Below are 18,409 nucleotides of genomic sequence, written 5' to 3'. Positions count from 1 at the left end.
GTTCTTCTCCATCCAAAGGCTTTGCCATCACATTGTTGGAAAAGCTTTTTCGCATTGTTCGATATGAAACTGAACTGGGCCTGATATTTGGTTTGCTGAGAGGCAGGATAGGCATCAAAATGTAGTGACCTTGTTCCCATTTCGGTTGGGAACCCAACAGCTACACAATCCTTTGGCAATGGCCAGGTGTTGCCTGAGCGAGGAGTGCTGGTTCACCTAAGGCAACACCATGCCTGGGGGCCTACGAAGCATTCAGTTCAATGGATGGAGCCCCCGCCCTCCTCCAGCACTTGAGCCAATATCCTGCCTTGTTTGATTTACTAGTAGAGAGATGTAGCCTGAGTGCTGGATAATTTCTGAAAGATGGCTTAAAAACCCTTAAAAGGAAAGGACCAAATCCTGGTGGCTTTTGAAAATAATATCTATTCCTGCATCAGCTCCTGCAGTAAATAACTTTCAGAGAATGTAAAGCCCAACATTTCCACTCACAGTATCTATTGTGTTTTAAATCACATTATTGAAAACTTCTGAGGGGAATTACCGTTCTGTACAGCCAGATATAGAACATATCCTGGGGAGTGAGGGTTCGGGCAACACTCTGTAGCATAGCTACCCCAGGGACTGTGGTTCTCTGACAAGCTCTATTGCATCTTAATTCTTCATCTCACTGTGATTTTTATAAAGTTCTATTAATTGTAATGCTTTTTTTTTTCCCCAGAATTTATTAATGAGAGATCAAATTAGCCACAGGAAGTGATGGGGAGAAAAGGAAGAGGTTCAGCAGACAAAACGTGGTGCTGCTGGGCAGCAAGTCTCTTTAGGAATGGAAATCACTGGTGCACATTCAAAGGAAATTAAGTGTCCAAGAATTTGAGTGGGTACTTGCTGTGTTTAATCCAACAGACTTAATTGAAATTTAATATCAGCAAGTTGTGAAGACAAATTTAATGCCAGAAGATTAATTCAGGGACAATTTCTTTCAGAGTAAGCAAATAAAGTTAATTATTCAGAGAAACTAGATACACCAAACAGCTAGTAGGTAACATAAATACCTTAAGGATTTGGCACCTTGCAAAGCAAACTGAAGAACTGTTATCATTAATTACTCAGGCTGCTGACTAAGAATAAACTTCCTGGGACAGGGGGCAGGAATTTTTGGGTTGCTTCTTTAACCAAGGATTTTGTGTAAGGCAGGAAAATGCCTCACAGCATTTGCAGACACCGAAAAACTTCCAAAACAGAAAATGTTAAAAATTCCTATGTAATTTAAAAAAAAAAAAAAAAAAAAAAGGAAAAATCCTTTGGGAAAATATACAAGCTATTAAAAAAGAACTAGATTTTGCTCTGATTTGTTCTCTACATCTAGTCCTTGATCCTAAATTTTGCTAGAAGCAATTGTCATTAGTCTCCAGAAACATTAGGCCTTGCGTGAAGGGTTCATGTATTCCTTCTTTTACTAGTTAGACACAAACCTTGCTTCATTTATCTGATCAACACAAGAAAAAATTATTATTTACTGACATAGACCTCTTTAATCTCTTTCTATAATCTTTTAGGCCCTGCCACACCTATGCATTTGTACAAGACCTAATGTGTAGGGAAGTTACTGGGAACCAAAGTCCCATGTACCTTGTAGGTCACCAGTACAGATGTATAGTTGTCCTTACTCATATTTCTGTGCAATAAGTTAATGGGAGTAACAGTGAAAATAACAGCACTGAACCTCTGTCAAATACCTACAGCAGCAGGTCAGCAAAATGATGCCAGAGCTACCCAGTTTGCACCAGATGAGGGTGTATCCTCTATGGCTTTCATTAGCAATTACTCAAGGTTGCTTGGTTTCAACTTGAAAAAAAATTAGAACAGTATTGTTAGTGGCTGTGAGATACAAAATGAATCCTATTTTCATGGACGAAAACGTCTGGCAATGTCAGAATTACATGGCTGGAAACAAGTGTTAGCAGCTTCATGCGTGGACATAGGTGTACAGTGTAAAAAGAGATTCAGTCTGCAAGATTTCCACCTTTGTCATTAGTGGTATTTTCTTAGCAAGAACATTAATTTTTTTAAGGTAATGTCAGTAATACTATTTTCTCTATGAGATTCTTGGGAACTTCTATTATATCTATGAAAAAAGCTGTTCCCTGTAGCTGGGCAAGAAGTTATTCTATACCACATTTTCTTTTAAGGGTGTGAAATGACATGTTGGGAAGTAGATTATTGGGGATGAACATTTCACACCTCACCAGTAACATCTGCAACATGCAGAGTTCAGATCATGTTATAGGCATTGTGCTCTGCTTTCCACCCACAAGGGCCACCTTCTAGCAGCAATATGCAAGAGAATTGTTTACGTGACTTTATTTGTCTAATGAAACATGTCTCCTTCATTTTGGGGGGTTATAAATAAGTATTGGGATTTAAATGAAAGGTTTGAGTGAAAGTTCTGTGAATAAAATTCCTGTTCTCTCTCCTCCTTTCTGAAACAGACAGTCATGGTACAGAGGATTTCATCGTAAGAAGACATTTTTGGTAGAAATATTATCGTCAAAATTAGAGTTACACATCTGCTTAATCATGGTTCAGCATTCCTAAATTAGAAAATACCAAGAAATGAAGTGAGATGACAGTAATAGTTGATCTTTGTAAAATTCTTTGGAAAACCATAAAAAAAAGAAACATGCTGACAACTTAAACTGCAAATGTCCTTGTGACCTGTTATGTCTGATTTACAAGGCGGTTTTACAACATTCCCAAAATTCAAGAGAAAATGGGTATTATTTCACTAGACTGATAGTCATCTGTGTCATGATGATGTATGTGGGTCCCGGATGAGTTGATCAGAATATTATTTCAGTACTTTGGCATTAATGTATGTCTGAAGATGATATAAATTGATTACAGAGTGTGTCAGCCTGTATGACTACAGTTTGATAGTGATGCCCAATGAGTTAAAAAAAGAAGAAAGATTGTTTAAAAAGAGAGAAAGATTGAGAGGAGGAGAAAGAATACACATGCCAGTCTGACACAGGGGCCTTACTGCATTCATATTTGATATGCTTTTGTATTTTATAGTCCATTAACATCATGGAGCGGACATTGCAGAAGTATGGAAGCTATGAAAAATTTGAACAGGCCACTGGAGGCAGCTTGCTAACCAAAAGTCGCATCTGGAATCACGTCAGGAAATATATGGTGAAGGAAGGCTGTCTTGGTGAGGTAAGTCATACACTGGATCAGGAAAGAAACATTAACGCAAAGGTTAGAAATTACACATGGATGAACCTGCGAGACCATTTGGGAGGCCTTTCCTCCATAATTACACGAACATTCCTTACGTTATATTTTTCTCATAGCTGTGCCCGGTCTAATATTTGAACAATTGAAATGGTGCAAATTCCCTGTGAATGCTTCAGCCATCTCTCTGAGCCTGTTTCCTGATTCATATATGCTTGTTCTTAAATTCACCTCTTATGGGAGTACCCAAGAACGACACCCTTCCTTCCCTCCTTTTTTCAGCTACTTGGAGACTAGCACATTTCCATTTATTCATCAGTTCTGCCATCCGTTCTCTTGTTTCAAATTATTTACACTAAAGAAAAGAGTTAAGAAAAGGCCAAGAAAAATAAGCAGCAGCCCAAGAGACTGATTCATAAGAAGCAACACAAATGAAAGTGACATAAGTGAATAAAAATGTCTGAAAGAGGTTGGCTTGTTGAGTTGGTTTGAATGCTGGATTTTTCTGACTTTAACCATCTAATTTTTTAGAGCTCTGTGCAAAAAATTTACTTCCTGTATTCAGGATTTTAAAAGCCCACTTGACTGAGTTACACAGAATTGCTTGGAAGAGTCAGATAAATTGAATGTGTAAAAAGAGAATTATTACAAATGAAAACACCAGCTGACACAGTCCAAGATTTGGATGAGATCATTGGCAGTGAGCAAGAGGAGTCTGGAATGGGAGATCAAGAGACAAAAATTGTTTTCCCAGAAACCAGGTTTAATTACTAAACAATATTATTAGGAAAAACAATTAAACTCATCACACCATTTTGGGAGACTGTAATTTGACACTGATACCAGACTTAACCTGTGTTTCTAAGAGTGAGGTTGTAAAACTACAGTTTAGAACAAGCAAAAAAAAAAATGTATTTTTGGTCTTTGCGGTGCTTTTATCTCCCTTTGTGTTCATTCTTGGTTTGTCTTCATGGAAGCAGGATCCTCCACCCTCATCAAACATCCCATATCCTCCTTAAAGAAATGCTTTACTTTTTCTGCAAAAATAGGGTTAATACATCATGTATAGTATCATCTAAAATACTATGAAAATACTCACTCCAGTTGAGGAGATTTTAATACAGCCAAGTGGTATCTGTGCTTAAAATCTGAAGGCTTTGGGATTTACCTTTCCTGCATGTTAAATACGAGTCTTATGGGACTGATTGTTTGCCATTGTACTTTAAACTGAATGGTGGGTTTTGAGAACAGGGAAGTGTCATGTTAATGCCTTTGATACCTGGGTCCTTTTTTGTTAACTTTGACATGAAAAAAAATTCTCTGTCTTGTAGGTACTCTCCTTTGTACTCTTCTGAGCAGTACTGTTTCTTTAGGTGTTACGTGAAGAGGGAGAAGTGCTCAGTCTTTAACAAAGTGTTTCCCTTCTCCCTCCAAGTCATTTGTTTAAAATGTCTTCTTAAATTCAAATAACAAAACATATCCATGTGCATTCATTTCCTCCTCTGGCAGTTTTTGTTTTGATTACCAATTTTGCAAGAGAAAACAGGAAAAAAAGAACTACATTCCTGTATAAAACAAAATAAAACCATACCAGTATTTTAATAATATTTCAAGTCTGCATCATGTATCAGGAAACAAAGTACACAGTGCTTCCCTCTCTCATGCCTGTGGCTTTAGAATTGCAACTGAAAAGGTTTCAGACAGTTAAGTATATAGATACCTAGACAATTTGTGTGTGCTTATCTAATATTTTTCAGTTCTCAGTAAAACCGAACTAATTAGACACAGTCCAAAAAATTGAATTTTCTCTAATTTGCTCTGCATGTGATTGTTCCCCACTGCCCGAATCATGTCAGTGTTTCTGTATTAAATTTTGCAGTCTTGTGTCTGTCTATCTTAACCCTGGTGCTAAGTCTCACTAAGGTCTGAGGTTTTGTCAGCAGCACAGGTGACTAGGATAGCTGAGTGGAGTCAGAAGCGTCTCTCATAGATGATTGCTGGCAGCAAGGACGAGTTGTGAAAGGCAAGGGTCCAAAGAGAAATGAAATAATGGAAGGGCCAAAGGAAAAAAGCAGGAACAAGAGCGAGAAGAGAGCTCTTTGCTACCTGAACTCTCTCATCTTCAGATTGTGGTCCATCTCACGGAGGACCTGCTATCTCGAGCCTCAATGACAGTGGTGAATGGCCGCCCCACTCTCACTATCAATATCTCCACTGCGCGAGAGCACTGGCTGGAAGGGATGCTGAGACATGAAATTGGTATGAGCATGACATCAGTTCTTCAGGCAAAGGGGAGTACTTGCATGCCTTCTTATTTATTTTGCAATGATGGGCCAGGCACTGTATGTGTACAGAAGGAGGGAGTGTCCCTGTCTAAAGAAGATGTGCTGTAGGTGTGCTAAAGGGAAGGAGAAACCTATTTATCACTGCAGCATGCAGTAAAAGGAAGCTAATCCACTTGAGGATTCCTAGGGTTCATGTACATTAGCATCTTAGGCCAGATCAGGAGCAAGCTTTTGAAGTGAGTTTACTAGCTAGTCCCACTTACTGCACTGAGGTTCACATGCCAGAGGAATCCTGGAGCAGGCAAAGTGTAATCCTTTCAGGTGATGCTAGCCCAGAGGCTGTGCTCCAGGGCATACCTTTGTGCTGTCTCTGCTCAGGGTCATTTTGTTCATGAGAGCAATTTAGAGCTAGTCTGGAGTAAAAAAAAAAGGAAACAAAAATAGAGTGACCATTCAACCTTAGCACCAGCCATTTCACTTTACAAATCCGTTATGCTGCACTGCTTGCAAATGTAGACATGCTTTAGATACAAAGGATTTGCCCTGCAACTGCTAAACTGGTGTAATTTTGCCTTGATTTTGCATTATACAAGGTTGGCCCAGCCCAGTGGAAAATTCCTACAAACTTTTCAGTGAATCTGTTTTAATTAAGTACATGAAAACTGGATAAACTTAGCTAGTACCTGAATTTCAACTGAAGAACAAGCCCTGCAATTGCCTTGAACCACCGTTACTCATATTGTAAGGGGGCATAGTGTCTTCCAAGGCTACAGTAGAGCTGTTTCATCACTTCAAGAGGCAACATTTCTGCCCCTCACGTTGGTTCTCCTTCCTTCTGTTCACTACAATGCCTCACCTATGCTGGAGGCATTCAGTATGTGAGATAGTTTTGTAAATACCTTTCCACGTATTTGGGAGCTCAAGCCCTGCTAACATTTGTATTCCCTAGGCATTTTTGGGAGTGCCACTTGCAGTCAGCAGGTGAATAATTGCACTGTGTATCTACCTCTGACAAAACCCTCTGTTGTAGACAAGGCTAAAGTTGGCACTTTTCCCAGTGCCCAGTCCTACCAGTTCAGAGTTCTGAAATGGGCATCTCCTTCCATATTTTATAATTTTTTTTTTAATCATTAGATGCTACTGGTCTAAGTCCCATATTGCTTTCCTTTCAGGAACTCATTATTTTCGGGGTTTTAACAACAACAGTCAGCCTTGGTGCAACTGGAACGGACGCAGAAAACATGGATTAAAACCAATCAACCCTACAGAAGAGGGGCTAGCAAGCATTCACAGTGTCCTGTTCCGCAAAGACCCTTTTCTCTGGAGAGCTGCCCTGCTCTACTACACAGTATATCAGGCTAGCCAGATGTCCTTCAGTCAGCTTTTCCAGGATGTGGGGAAATTTGTCAAGGACCCCAATACTAGGTGGGATTACTGCGTACGAGCCAAGAGAGGGTGGACTGACACATCACAACCAGGTGGGTTCCCTGTTTGTCTTCTCTGTTTTTATACTTCAGGGAGGTTTTCAGAACATGCACAGAGCTCCTTTGTCATGTCAAAGAGTAAAACCATTGCAAAAGGGAGAAATGGGACTCTGCACTTTCTGAAATGAGGCAGCAGGATTTCTGCTATTGAAAACAAGGCTGTGAATGCACATCCGTAAGACTTTCAAACTGAAGCAGTAATGAGTATTTTTTGCTGGAAGTGGGAATGTGAATTGAAAAACAGTGAAAAAGTCCATACTCCCAGTTTGACCTCCTTTCATGTTTATTACAAGAGATGTAATAGTGGTGTGGATATTTACATACACCATCTTCTGTGTTTGATTTCTTTCTCTGGCTAGCAGGTATAGCCTTCTGGTTACTCTTTGGGAAGGTTTTCAAAGTCTGGGATATAAATATCTAGTTTTTAAAAATAAAATTGTTTTGCTCTTAATGGCTTCTGAGAATATGCCTCAAACAAACTTTGATAGAGCGCCGTGTATCTTGATTCCTTCTAGGCTGTTTTAATAAGGATCAGGTGTACTTGGATGGCATCCTCCGAATCCTGAGATACAGGGAGTCCATTGATTTCCATCTTCTGACAGCCCTTGGAAAGGTGAGCGGACTCACTCTTAACAAAGGGTACAGTTTTATCATTTCAGCAAGCCTGCCTGTAAAGAGCTATGAGTCATTGTGCTCTGTTTTGCTTTGATCTAGAAATCTCTGTTCCTTACAGCACCTTGTATTACACAGTGCAAGTTACAAATAGTTTGAGGTCCTAAAAATTTCTGCCAGCTTTTCCTCATTCCTCACTTATCAGATTAAGATTTTATGGTCATATTTCTCAGACTGGCCTGTCCTCCCTTTACAGGGTACTATCTGATTTGCAGTACAACAAACCACCTTGGGCAGGCGGGACAGGGGCTAGATAAGGTGGTGGTCCTAGTAGAAAACAAAATTAACCATTTGATGTTAACACATCCCCTTCTACCACAAAGAGTTTTTCATCTCAAATTTCTGTCACTGATGGCACCTCTGATGTTTTTCAAAAATCAGCTTGTATTTTTTCCCAGAACACATGGTATTTCTACATTCACAGAACATATTTTATGTCCATTCTGTCATTGTTTGTTTGTTCTCAAAATCATACTAAGAAGCGCAGAAACTTTGTCAAACTTCCTTAACCAAATCCTTGGATTGCTAAGTTTCCACAGTTCATAAATAGTTGAGCTTTGAATATCTCCACTGACGGAGACTCTACAACCTCTCTGGGCAGCTTGTGCCAGTATTTTACCACCCTCACCACAAAAATGTGGTTTGTGTTCAGACGGAATTTTGTGCATTTCAACTGGTGCCCACTGCCTCTTGCCCTGCCAGTGGGCACTGCTGAGGAGAGCCCGACTCTCTTGTCATTCCTTCCCATCAGGTGTCTGTACACACTGGTTGAACAGGCTGCAGAGTCCCAGCTCTCTCAGTCTTCCCTCATAGGGGAGATGCTCCAGTGCCTTACTCACCTTAGTGACCCCTTCACTGGGCCCACTTCAGTATCTCCAGTACTCTTAGGAAAAGCATATTCTGTGAGTGTAGGGAAATATGAAACTTGCACTGAAATCTAGCCTGTGGTTATTACGGATTTATCACTACTCTAAAGGGGGATTTATTTGTTTGTTTAGAGTGGAACAGCAGGATCAGGTTGTTCCAAAGGGTGTATTAAGATCAGCGGGCGTGTCTTCCAAGTTCGAAGAAAAAGCATGGGATTTAAACATAGGGAAGCCCAGCATTTAGTGGGAAAATTTTCACTGCCTTTTGAAGGTTCTCAGTGTTGTACTGTAAGAAGAGAGCTCATCTTTCTCAGCATGCCCACCCTGGGCATATTGTCATTGCAAATACAATAAAGGTATGAACATAATAGGAAACAAAAGCAGCCAACTGTACTGCTGACAACAAATAGCTTTTATGCTCTAGTAGGTAGTTAACACAGTTGTAAAATCAGAGCACTGCTTTCTCATATGAATGTATTTAAGACAGAGCCCTGCTGAAGTTTCTGTGTCTTCTGTTCTCATCTGAGTGCTAGATACTTGGCTGATGGAGGCAGCTCTGCCTTCCTGATGCTTCTGACATTACATTAGAAGAGAGCGGTGCATGGGAACAGAACACATGGAAGCTGCTTGGCATACCTAGAAGTGACTAAGGAAAGAGCTTGAAGCCTGAGAAAATACGCTTTTTAGAAGGAACAGTTTTAAAACTTAGCAGGAAAGAATCGCATACAGGAAGCACTGCAAAACATTCACTTAGTAGTCACATGCAAGTAATATTAAATAGAAACAGAATGCAGATACTGGGTGCACGTCAGTATAGCATAACTGCCAGAGTTTTAAAAAGCAAAAGCAGTGAAATGTCACCTACTATTGTGTTTCCCAAGCACGTGAAGAGGTTACAAAGAGGCTAAGTAAGCCTGGTTTAGCCTCAGTCTTCTCTACCTAGTACAGTTATTTTAATTACATGTGGTAAGGAAGAAAACCTGTTGTCACAGTAGGATGAGATTATGTTTATGATCTCCTGAGGATGCCAACTTTTGTCATTTTTTAGCAATTGCAAGGACTAGGGAAAACCATCCCATTCAGACCATACCTCGGAATCACAGGTACTTGTTTCTTGGTTGCAGCAGTAACAGAAATGCGTGAACATAAATATGAGGGAGAAAGGGTTCTTCCTCTTTCCTTTGTTTGGGAGGTGAAGAGGTAGAATTTCAAGCTGGGACAGGAGAGAAGGTCAATATTTAATCTTGTTTGGTGCTGTGACTCCAGACTGAGAGGAGATGGCATGATTTTGTATAGCTTCTCTGTATCTACTTCTAAATATGTTAATCAGGTGTAATGCAACACCATCTTGAAACAGCAGTATCTTAGTGACTTGAATAAGCCTGGACATGGATGTATGTTTGGTTTTTGTTTTTTTTTTTTTTTTTTCAATCAGGATCCATCTTGTCACTGCAGCTAGAAAAGCACACGTGTGTACTCAGATGCCAATTCATTCTCTTTGTCAACTTTGCTCCCATTATCATCAGCAAGATGTGCACCTGTCTCTGCCTCTATGGATCAGGTTTAGCAATCTGGATTAGACTGTCCTGTCTTACCAGAGACCCCTTCCATGTCCCTTACACATTGGTGGATCATTCATGCTCACTTTAATCTTTTCCGAATAGAAACCATCACCTGCTAAGAGGGCAGGCTGTTTCCAGGGAAACCTGACTGAGCAGTGCTCTGCTCCTTAGAAGAAACGTGGGATAAAAAGGCTGGAAGGAGCTCCACCGTCAAGCCACCTGCCCCAAACCTGCTGCGAGGAAATAGGCTGTGCCAGTTAGTAAGCACAGCCAGGCATGTGGTTTTTCCAGTACATATGCTTCTGTCTGTAGGGTGCCCAGAACACGCAGCTTGTAGACAAAGTGGCAACCACATAAATTTCATCCCACTGGATAGCTGCCCAAGGAGTCCTGTTCTGTGCTTGCAGGGCAGCTTACGTAGCTGTTACACAGCCAAAGCATTCATCCTGTTGACCATCATTCACAGCACCTTGAGCTACTGTGAGCTCAAGACTTGAAATCCTAGCTCATAGAATCATAAGACTATGGAGAAAAATCTCAGCTTTCATTAGAAAAAAAAAAAAGTAGTAGACCCTGGAGTAGCTGGAAAATGTTTGAGAGTGTCACACCTGTACCCTGAAGGATCTGATGCCAAGAGGCAAACCCTATCTCCGCCCTGCTACTGAATGGGGAAAAAAATAATAAAATTGAGATGCTTAAGGGTTGCCCATGCTGTAGTTAGTTACCAGAGGTGCATTTTAATTTAGCGTTGCATAAGCCCATTTGCTAGTGAAAATGAAAACATCAGAGTTCAGGTGAGCTGGCACCGTGCCTCTCCCAAAGCTGGAGTCTGCCCGCTTCTCGTGCCATGCCTGTCCCACACTCCCTTTCTAGTGCCTTGGTGCGGTGGTTTTTTCTATTCTCGTGTCAATCTTTCCACCTCTCTGAGAAGAGACTCTTCAGACTCACATGTGCTCCATCCTTTCCCTCCCTATTCCTGCAGCTGCTGTAGGTCATTTTCATTCCTATGAGTCTGTTCACTGAATCAAAAGCAGAATCAGGAAGTATGGAGGCATTTGCTAAAATTACATTTTTTTGCATCTTCCATTGAGGCACACAGTTGCTCATGTTTTCAAAGGATTCTCACAAGCTTTTAAATCCCCCTTCTCTAAAATCTCTTCTCATCTACAAGAGAGAATTTAGAGCTGCAGCAGAGAAGTAACAGGACTATGGTGCAAAATTAACCCATGTCCTTCCTTACAGATCTCGTATGAGGACGTGGACCGCTTGAAAGGATTAGCTGTGATTGAGAACATGAGGGTACCACACTTTTTGCAAGACCATGCCCGGTATATGGAGCACTTGGAAAAGATCATGGAAGTCAACGAGCTGACTGATGAGGAGCTCCAGGATCTCATAAATTAACAGTATTAGCCCACCACCATTCACTCACTCTCTGAGGATGTAAAGCTTCCCAGACCTTGCAGAAATGGATTTATGAGGGATGGGGTGGGAGGGAAGGGTGGCCAGAATATGTGGAATACAGAAAAAGTCCCTTTATGTTCCTTTTACATTGTGATTGTACAGTGATTATTTTTTAAAGTGTTTGTGCATTTTTTTTTAAATTTGGCTTAGGAATTCCTTTGCAGTGATCTGTCCAATCATCTACTCTGTTTTGTATGCCAGGCACAGCACTCGACACTGTCTTTCATAATATACCACCTTCTCCCACCCAGGTTTAGAGGTGGAGGAAAGGAGAAAGAGGAGAATTTCCCCCTTAGTTCACTTGTGTTTGCCCTGTCTTTGATCACAGCTTTCACGTTTCAGAGTGAGAGAACTGCTGTAGATGATGTGACATCGCTGTCTACAGAACTCTTTCCCATTTGGTCAAGTCAACTTTTTGAGCAGTACCTCCATGCTACAGCAAGCTTGAGCTTGCAGAGCTCATTGAAGACACAAGATGTGAACGGAGGGGAAAAGGAGACTCACAAGTGCCCTACTCCTGTGTTCCAGCAGAAGTGCTGCGCCTCTCTGAAGCAACTTTACCTCTGTTTTAACTGCCGGTGCTATATCCAGAACCAAGAAGAGAAAGTACCTTACTGTAAGGCATGGCTAGTCAGGTGATAGCAGGAAGACTTACTACATAAACTGCATTTTCTAATTCTGGAATTACTGAGGCAAATTTTGCACCTGTAAGTATTTTGACAAGAGGGTTTTATTTTAGTAGATGGCATTTTACCAGGGCTCCTCCGAACTCCTGGGAAGCAGGTGTGGTAGGAGAGGCCGGGCAGGAACTAGCGAGAGCCTTGGACAGGGCTTCTGCCACTTCTTCCCCTTTGGCCTTGGCCCACTGGTACCAGGCCTGGCACTGGGTAAGGCGAGCAGATGGAGCCAAGGTTCCCTCCACACCACATCTGCATGGACCTGAGCTCTGGTATCCCTCCCTCCCTGCTTATCCCATTCTTTAATGAAATGGATGGAAAACCTCTCCCACCTTATTTTACACCCAGGACATTACCAGCCATGACAGCAAAGTCTTGAGAACACATTTTCTGAGAGGTAGGAAAATCTGTGAGGAACAGCTCTCAGTTGGCTAAGAGGTCTGAAGGTTTTTGAATAATCCCATAAAAGCAGATGCCTTTTAGATAGTATTGCAGGTGCATTTGCAGCGGCTGGCTGGCTGACTGCTTCAAAAAAGAAAATGCTTTCAACAAGCATAAATTTACTAAATTTGGTTATTTTCAATGCAAGGACCAAGAACTGCTCGCAGCAGCCTTAATTTTGTGTTGTCAGTATTGTTCACGAGCTGAAAGCCGTTCAGCCTCTGTATGCTTTTTCTCTCTTTCCCTCCTTCAGACTGTCTAGTTTGTTCAGTGGTGAATTTGCCTGCCCAGCTTTGTTTGAGAGTTGTGCCGAGCAGACGCAGTGCTGCAGCAGCCTGACAGGGACTGTCCACATCACGCGCCCCCGTGCTCCAGGTTTTGGCTCCTTTGCCAGAAGCAGCAGGAAAACCACACACAACTGAGGTCAGGTCAAAGATTGCAGTCAGAATCTCCCTTTGGAGTAAATCGGGCAGATCGTTTGAGCTATACCATGGAAGAATCTGGCTCATTTTGCTGACCCATGGGGATGCGAAAGGGCCAGTCTTTTATGAAAGGGACAATTTTGAACTGATTCTTTGCTTACAGGAGAGATCCCTGCCTTCCTCCGCTAACTTCTACATAAGCAAAGTGCTTTTCCTCCTCCCCCAGTAGTAACATCTCATAATCTAAATGTATGTACATAATGTGTCCTTAAAACCAGGAAGCTGTGCTGGTAACCCTGCTTTGCCAGAAAACACCGTGCCTGCAGCCCTTCGTCCAACAGCCAGCTGACTTTTTTACCACTCTCTAGCCCTAAATGCTACTAGAGGCCTTTTCACTTTATTCAAAGGCCCACATCACATTTTCATCAAAGCAGTAGGTGCTATTAAACTTGTGGTTTTTGTTATTCTAGAAATAGACTTGCCTTGTGCAAGGCTGGAGTCTGGAAGTGGTCAAAGTAATACTGTAGCAATAGATGAAGCTGTCAGCTTCTGTTTTCGACATCAGTTTTGTCCTTCCTCCTTTGTAAAAGTGTTTCAAATTTTGAAGTGTAGCTTTTGTAAATTTTACTGATTTCCACCCCCACCCCCCGCCCCCCTTGCGAAGAGGCTGGCTACAATGTCATGATGCTGAAGTTCTGTAATAAAGCGTATGGACAGCAGTGCACGTGAGCTCACGTCACTACGTTCCACGATGTCAGTGATGCAAGGACAGCCTTTCCTGGCAGGCAGGCTCAGTGGCTTCGCTCTGTATCCAAGTCTCGCTACTTCTGCATTATTCCTAGACGGAAACCTGGTCAACATTGGAGAAGCCTCCCCCGTTTCGCCAGACCAATTTTACAAGGCATTTTATACAACTTTTACAAATAAATGAAAGAATGACAGAGACAAGAGTACCAAAGTGTTACATCGTGTTGTGTGTTACTCTCTTATGACCGCGTTGGCTCTGAGGCTAGTTGGACTTCCCAAGCTGTGCGTGGAAGAGCTGGCTTTCTGTCACAGTTTTGAAAAACATCACTTGGGGCTGGAGTCATGAAGGGTCAGTTGATGTCGTACATGGGGTACAGCTCTCTCTGCTCCCTCGGAAGGCCTGGCTGCTCACGAGGAAATTACACGCCCTCTCTTTTTCTAGGATATGGTCTGAGGCATCATCGGAGCCACTTTGCTGCGGTGGGTTTCTCAGTGGGGAAATGGCAACTGCAAATGCTCCGCTGTAACTGTGATCCACCCCCCCTCTCCCCCGCTGCTTCATTTCAGGGCTCCTTGTCCCCTCTCACAGTATAAAATGTACTTGCTTATCTCCAGGGAGTCCGGTCATCTCCTTACAGTTCAGCTCCCTCAGTGTGTAAGTAAAGATAACATTTAAGGGTTGTGGGTTCTTTTTAACAGAAATACTTTAAAAGGCATTAGCTGATGCGCCTTGCAAGATAGCTAAATATTATTGCATTGCATTCCCCCTCCCTTGCTAGCTAATTCAGAAAACGTGGCCTGAAATCCACCCCCTCCACAGGCTCCCAAATCAACACTGTTCTGCCTCGCCCGGTGCATCCCAGAAACCACTTCCACAGTGTCAGCAGCACGAAACACAACGCTCCAGCTTTGCTGGGCAGGGATATTTCAGTACGGAATAAATTTCACATTTGTCACAGGTGATCTGCAGGACTACAGCATCTCTGAAATCCTTTTTCCAGCACCTGAGTGCCAGGCTTGTGAAGCTGGACAGCCTGCAAGCAGTTTCAGGAACAACTGGAGCACGAAGGGGCTCGACAGTGCTCCTGCCTGCCTGGAGAGGTGGGAAAGCTGGAAACCATTTGTGCTGGAAACCAGGATGGAAGTCTGACAACATAGGAGCCAGGGGAAGGTTGAGAGAGGCACTGTCTACGCCAAGAGAAAAGCAAAAGCAAACAGCTGGAACAAATAGATTTTTTTAAAGGAAGTGTTAATTTAAAAGTGTCTTAATAATTTTCATAATATATTAGCACCAAATTAAGAAGTTTGAGTTCTTTTCAGTATGCAGTTTATGAGATTGTATATCTTTACTATACAGAGGGGAAAATCTATTTTGGCTTCGCTGAACAATTACGGACTTTCCACAACTGAAAGTCTACATTAGATTAAATCCAGAAAATCTGGATATTGAATTTTAAACCCATTCATTTACACTGATTCAATAATAATAAGATACCATCAGGATTACCTTTCAAGGCACAGCCACTCTCTTCCCATTAAAGCTGCCTAAATTAATTTCTTATGGTGCTGCTGAAATATTTTGTATCTTCCTCAATCACGCAGTGCTTCTGAAACTCTTTATAAGCCCCTTTTCCTGAAGCGTCTATGGACACGCGGGGCAAAGTGCAGCGTTATTTCAGCTCTTTAGAGAACAAAGACCCCCCCAAGGCTGAAGTTACAACTGTGCTGGCGACCGAGCCAAGTAGCAAAGAACGTGGATGGAGACCACACAGCCAGGGCTCATGCAAGTGAGCAGGATTGGGTTGAATAGACATGGTTCTGAAGAAAAAAATTCCTAAGAAAACTCAGTGGTGGGAGAAACGTGGCCGGTGACAGCGGCGAGGCTGGCTCCAGGCCATGGTACTCTGCTCGTGCTGCGGGTCAGAGCGGGGTGGACGCCTCCGCGCTGGCCCGTGCGATGCTGTGGGGCTTTGGAGGAGAAACAGGGCACCCACCAACACCAGCCCCCCTGCACAGCTAATGTAATACAGCAGAGCTGGGCTCCTGCTCAGGCCCCGTCCCAGCAGCGCCCCGGGAACTGCGCTCGGAGGGTCTCATGGATGTACGTTAGGGCCCAATTTCCATCTCACGCCACATCCGAAATGAGACCGGTCCGGCTGTCTCCTCCAGCTGACTCATTTATTTTTCCTGCTTGGATTTTGTCCTGGTCTCTAGCACTCCTCCTTCTGGCTGTGTTTATTTAATCCCAGCCCTTCCCCTTTTTATCTCGAGAATATGTTCACTACCACATCATTCATCTCTGAGCCTAGAAGGTAAATCAGTTCACTCCCCCCACCAAAACCAAAATAATCTATATGCAATCTATGAGTCAACCTCTTCTCATTCCTCTCCCCCCTGGCAATAGTTTGAAGTTGAGGTTCCCTCTATTTTTGACCTTCCTTTATAGCTTTCAGAAAATAAGTTTTTCCAGGTTTGGGCAAGATTTGTCACCAGCCCCACAGGACCATGTGGAGAAGCCTCCAGCTGTCATTCACTTCTCCACCTGCTCTCCCACCTCCATCCTTCCCCAGCCCCACACTCCCCCAGCTCACAGTGTCCTTAGTCAGACATTTCTCCACTCTCTGCTTAGGACCCTCTGTGGTGTGGCTGTGTTCCAGACGTGCATCGCTTTGGGGAGCCCCTGTGCCACTCCTGCCTGTCCATTGGCATGCTCCCGCTACCCCCCTGCTCCCTGGGCATTTGCAATCTCCCACGCATCCCCTCCACCCCTCCTGACTCTTTGAGGCTCCTTCATGGGTCCTCACCTGTCCCAAGAGCAAAAGAAATCATTTTTCCTTCTGTTTTGAAGTGGAAAAACGTGGTTAAGTGTGGCTCTTGTACGTCACTAACTTCCTCCTGCAAAGGAGCAACAGCGGGTCTCCAGCCTGGTGGGACAGGCTTATTTCTAAGCATAAAGCAAAGCACGGTGCTACAAGCAGATGTACTACTCCCTCCGTCCCAGAGGTGATAGGGAAAAGCAGAGTGTGCATCAGGCGAGCAGTATTGCCACCCTTTGGGGCTCCACATACCCCTCCATACGCCCCCCAGGCACCGGGCAGAGGGCAGGGAGGAAACCTAGAGCTTCTCTGGCACCTTCCTGACCCAAGGGAGCACTTGGGTGCCTGAGGACAGGGTGAGAAGTCCCTTTAACGCAGCTGGGGAAACCTCACGTGCAAAGGGGAAGAGGAACACGATCACAAAATTACTAGGAAAATTAATAGTCCTACAGTTGAAAGGATCTGGTTAAATTTCCCCCAAATGAGAGTCCGCACAAGCACTGAGGTGCCCATGCGGGCACATGCTATGAGAGATCTTTGTAGGAGCAGGCTGATAACCTCAAGCAATAAGAGAAGGGGGATGTAAAGTAACCCCCCAGCTGCAAGGCAGCCCCTCTTGGCTACCAAGAGTGTCAAGGGAATGAAGGAGGTCTGAAGGGGTGGTCTGGAGAAGGAGGCGCTTCCTTGAAGGCCACTCCCTAAAAATGGGTGGGAAAGTGCTCCGAGAGTTTGCAGCCGGTGCTCCTCAGTGTTATCTCTTCACACAGAGTTTGAGCAACACTGCAATTCAGGTCTGTGCACATTCCATTTTATTTTTTTTTAAACAAGGCCTGTTCTTTCACACAGCTGATAAAGAGACACCTTTGGACGTCCCTCAGGCTGGGAACATCTCATCACGCAGGGTTATGAGGGAGCCAGAAGGATGGGTCATCAAAGGGTCACCCAGCCACACATTTCCTAAGCAGATATGTAACCAGCCTATAGCTGTTGGTGACATTGCTTGTGAAGCAGAACTCAGCCTCACAAAATGTGGGCTCCTGGGGGGAGCCCAGAACGTACAAGGCGCAGAGCCTGTATCAGGCCTTTTGCAAGAAAGGCTCACTGTTGCTGTGCCACCTTCTATCATTACCATCTCCTTTGGTGTTACCAGGGCAATACAGCTACAGCAAAGCTGGGCTAGCCTAGATTCTACTATAAGCATCTTAAAATAAAATTGCTATTCATGTTTGCTCCCACAGTTGCAGGAAGAAGCTGGCCACCACCTTGGCTTCTGAACCACCACAACATGACAAATGTGTCTTGGAAACTCCAAAAATCCATCAGGCTTACAACCACCTCATCGTCCTCGCACACGAAAAGCAAAGCAAGCTTTTTAAAACCAGTGAAACCATCAAGACAGTCAGGCACTGCTGATTCCCAGCATGAAGTAACCAGGCACATACCTCGTACTGATACTCCATGCAAAGCACAGCTCCACTTGTAGGTATCAAACTCCTCTATCCTCCTCCTCCTAACCCTGTAGGGCCCATCTTACTCCAAAGCCTCTTTCTATTCACTGAATAATCACCTTTCTAGAGCTCCCCAGTTCCTCCCAGCAGGCTGGGCTGAGCAGCCTCATTAACCTTCCCTACAGATCACACACACATGGGCTACGAGGGCAGCTCAGCTCGTTTGCCCCGCCGCAGCCTGGGCTAATAAGCAATTCACCAGCCTAAAGCAAGGACCCCTCCCCACCG

At 43.4% G+C, this 18,409-nt stretch overlaps 1 protein-coding gene across 2 annotated transcripts in view; it reads left to right on the top strand.

Moving 5' to 3' along the window:
* Positions 1 to 14,068, top strand: part of KIAA0895 (KIAA0895 ortholog) — a 28,033-nt gene extending 13,965 nt beyond the window's left edge. Inside the window, exons 3-8 of one of the 2 annotated variants that reach the window (XM_032988893.2) lie at positions 3,076 to 3,219; positions 5,364 to 5,496; positions 6,695 to 7,000; positions 7,522 to 7,619; positions 11,349 to 11,434; positions 11,899 to 14,068. In XM_032988893.2, the coding sequence (XP_032844784.1) occupies positions 3,076 to 3,219; positions 5,364 to 5,496; positions 6,695 to 7,000; positions 7,522 to 7,619; positions 11,349 to 11,434; positions 11,899 to 11,917 (786 nt within the window). In that variant the 3' untranslated portion in view covers positions 11,918 to 14,068. Of the gene's footprint in view, positions 1 to 3,075; positions 3,220 to 5,363; positions 5,497 to 6,694; positions 7,001 to 7,521; positions 7,620 to 11,348 lie in introns of both variants that reach the window. The other variant, XM_032988892.2, reaches the window with a different exon arrangement.
* Positions 14,069 to 18,409: the final 4,341 nt, after the last annotated feature.

This window comes from Tyto alba, unplaced genomic scaffold, assembly GCF_018691265.1.
Source record: "Tyto alba isolate M040663 unplaced genomic scaffold, T.alba_DEE_v4.0 Super-Scaffold_46, whole genome shotgun sequence".
In the NCBI taxonomy this organism is placed as follows: Eukaryota; Metazoa; Chordata; class Aves; order Strigiformes; family Tytonidae; genus Tyto; species Tyto alba.
The sequence above is the reverse complement of the archived record's forward strand: the minus strand, read 5'-3'. Positions and strand labels throughout refer to the sequence as shown.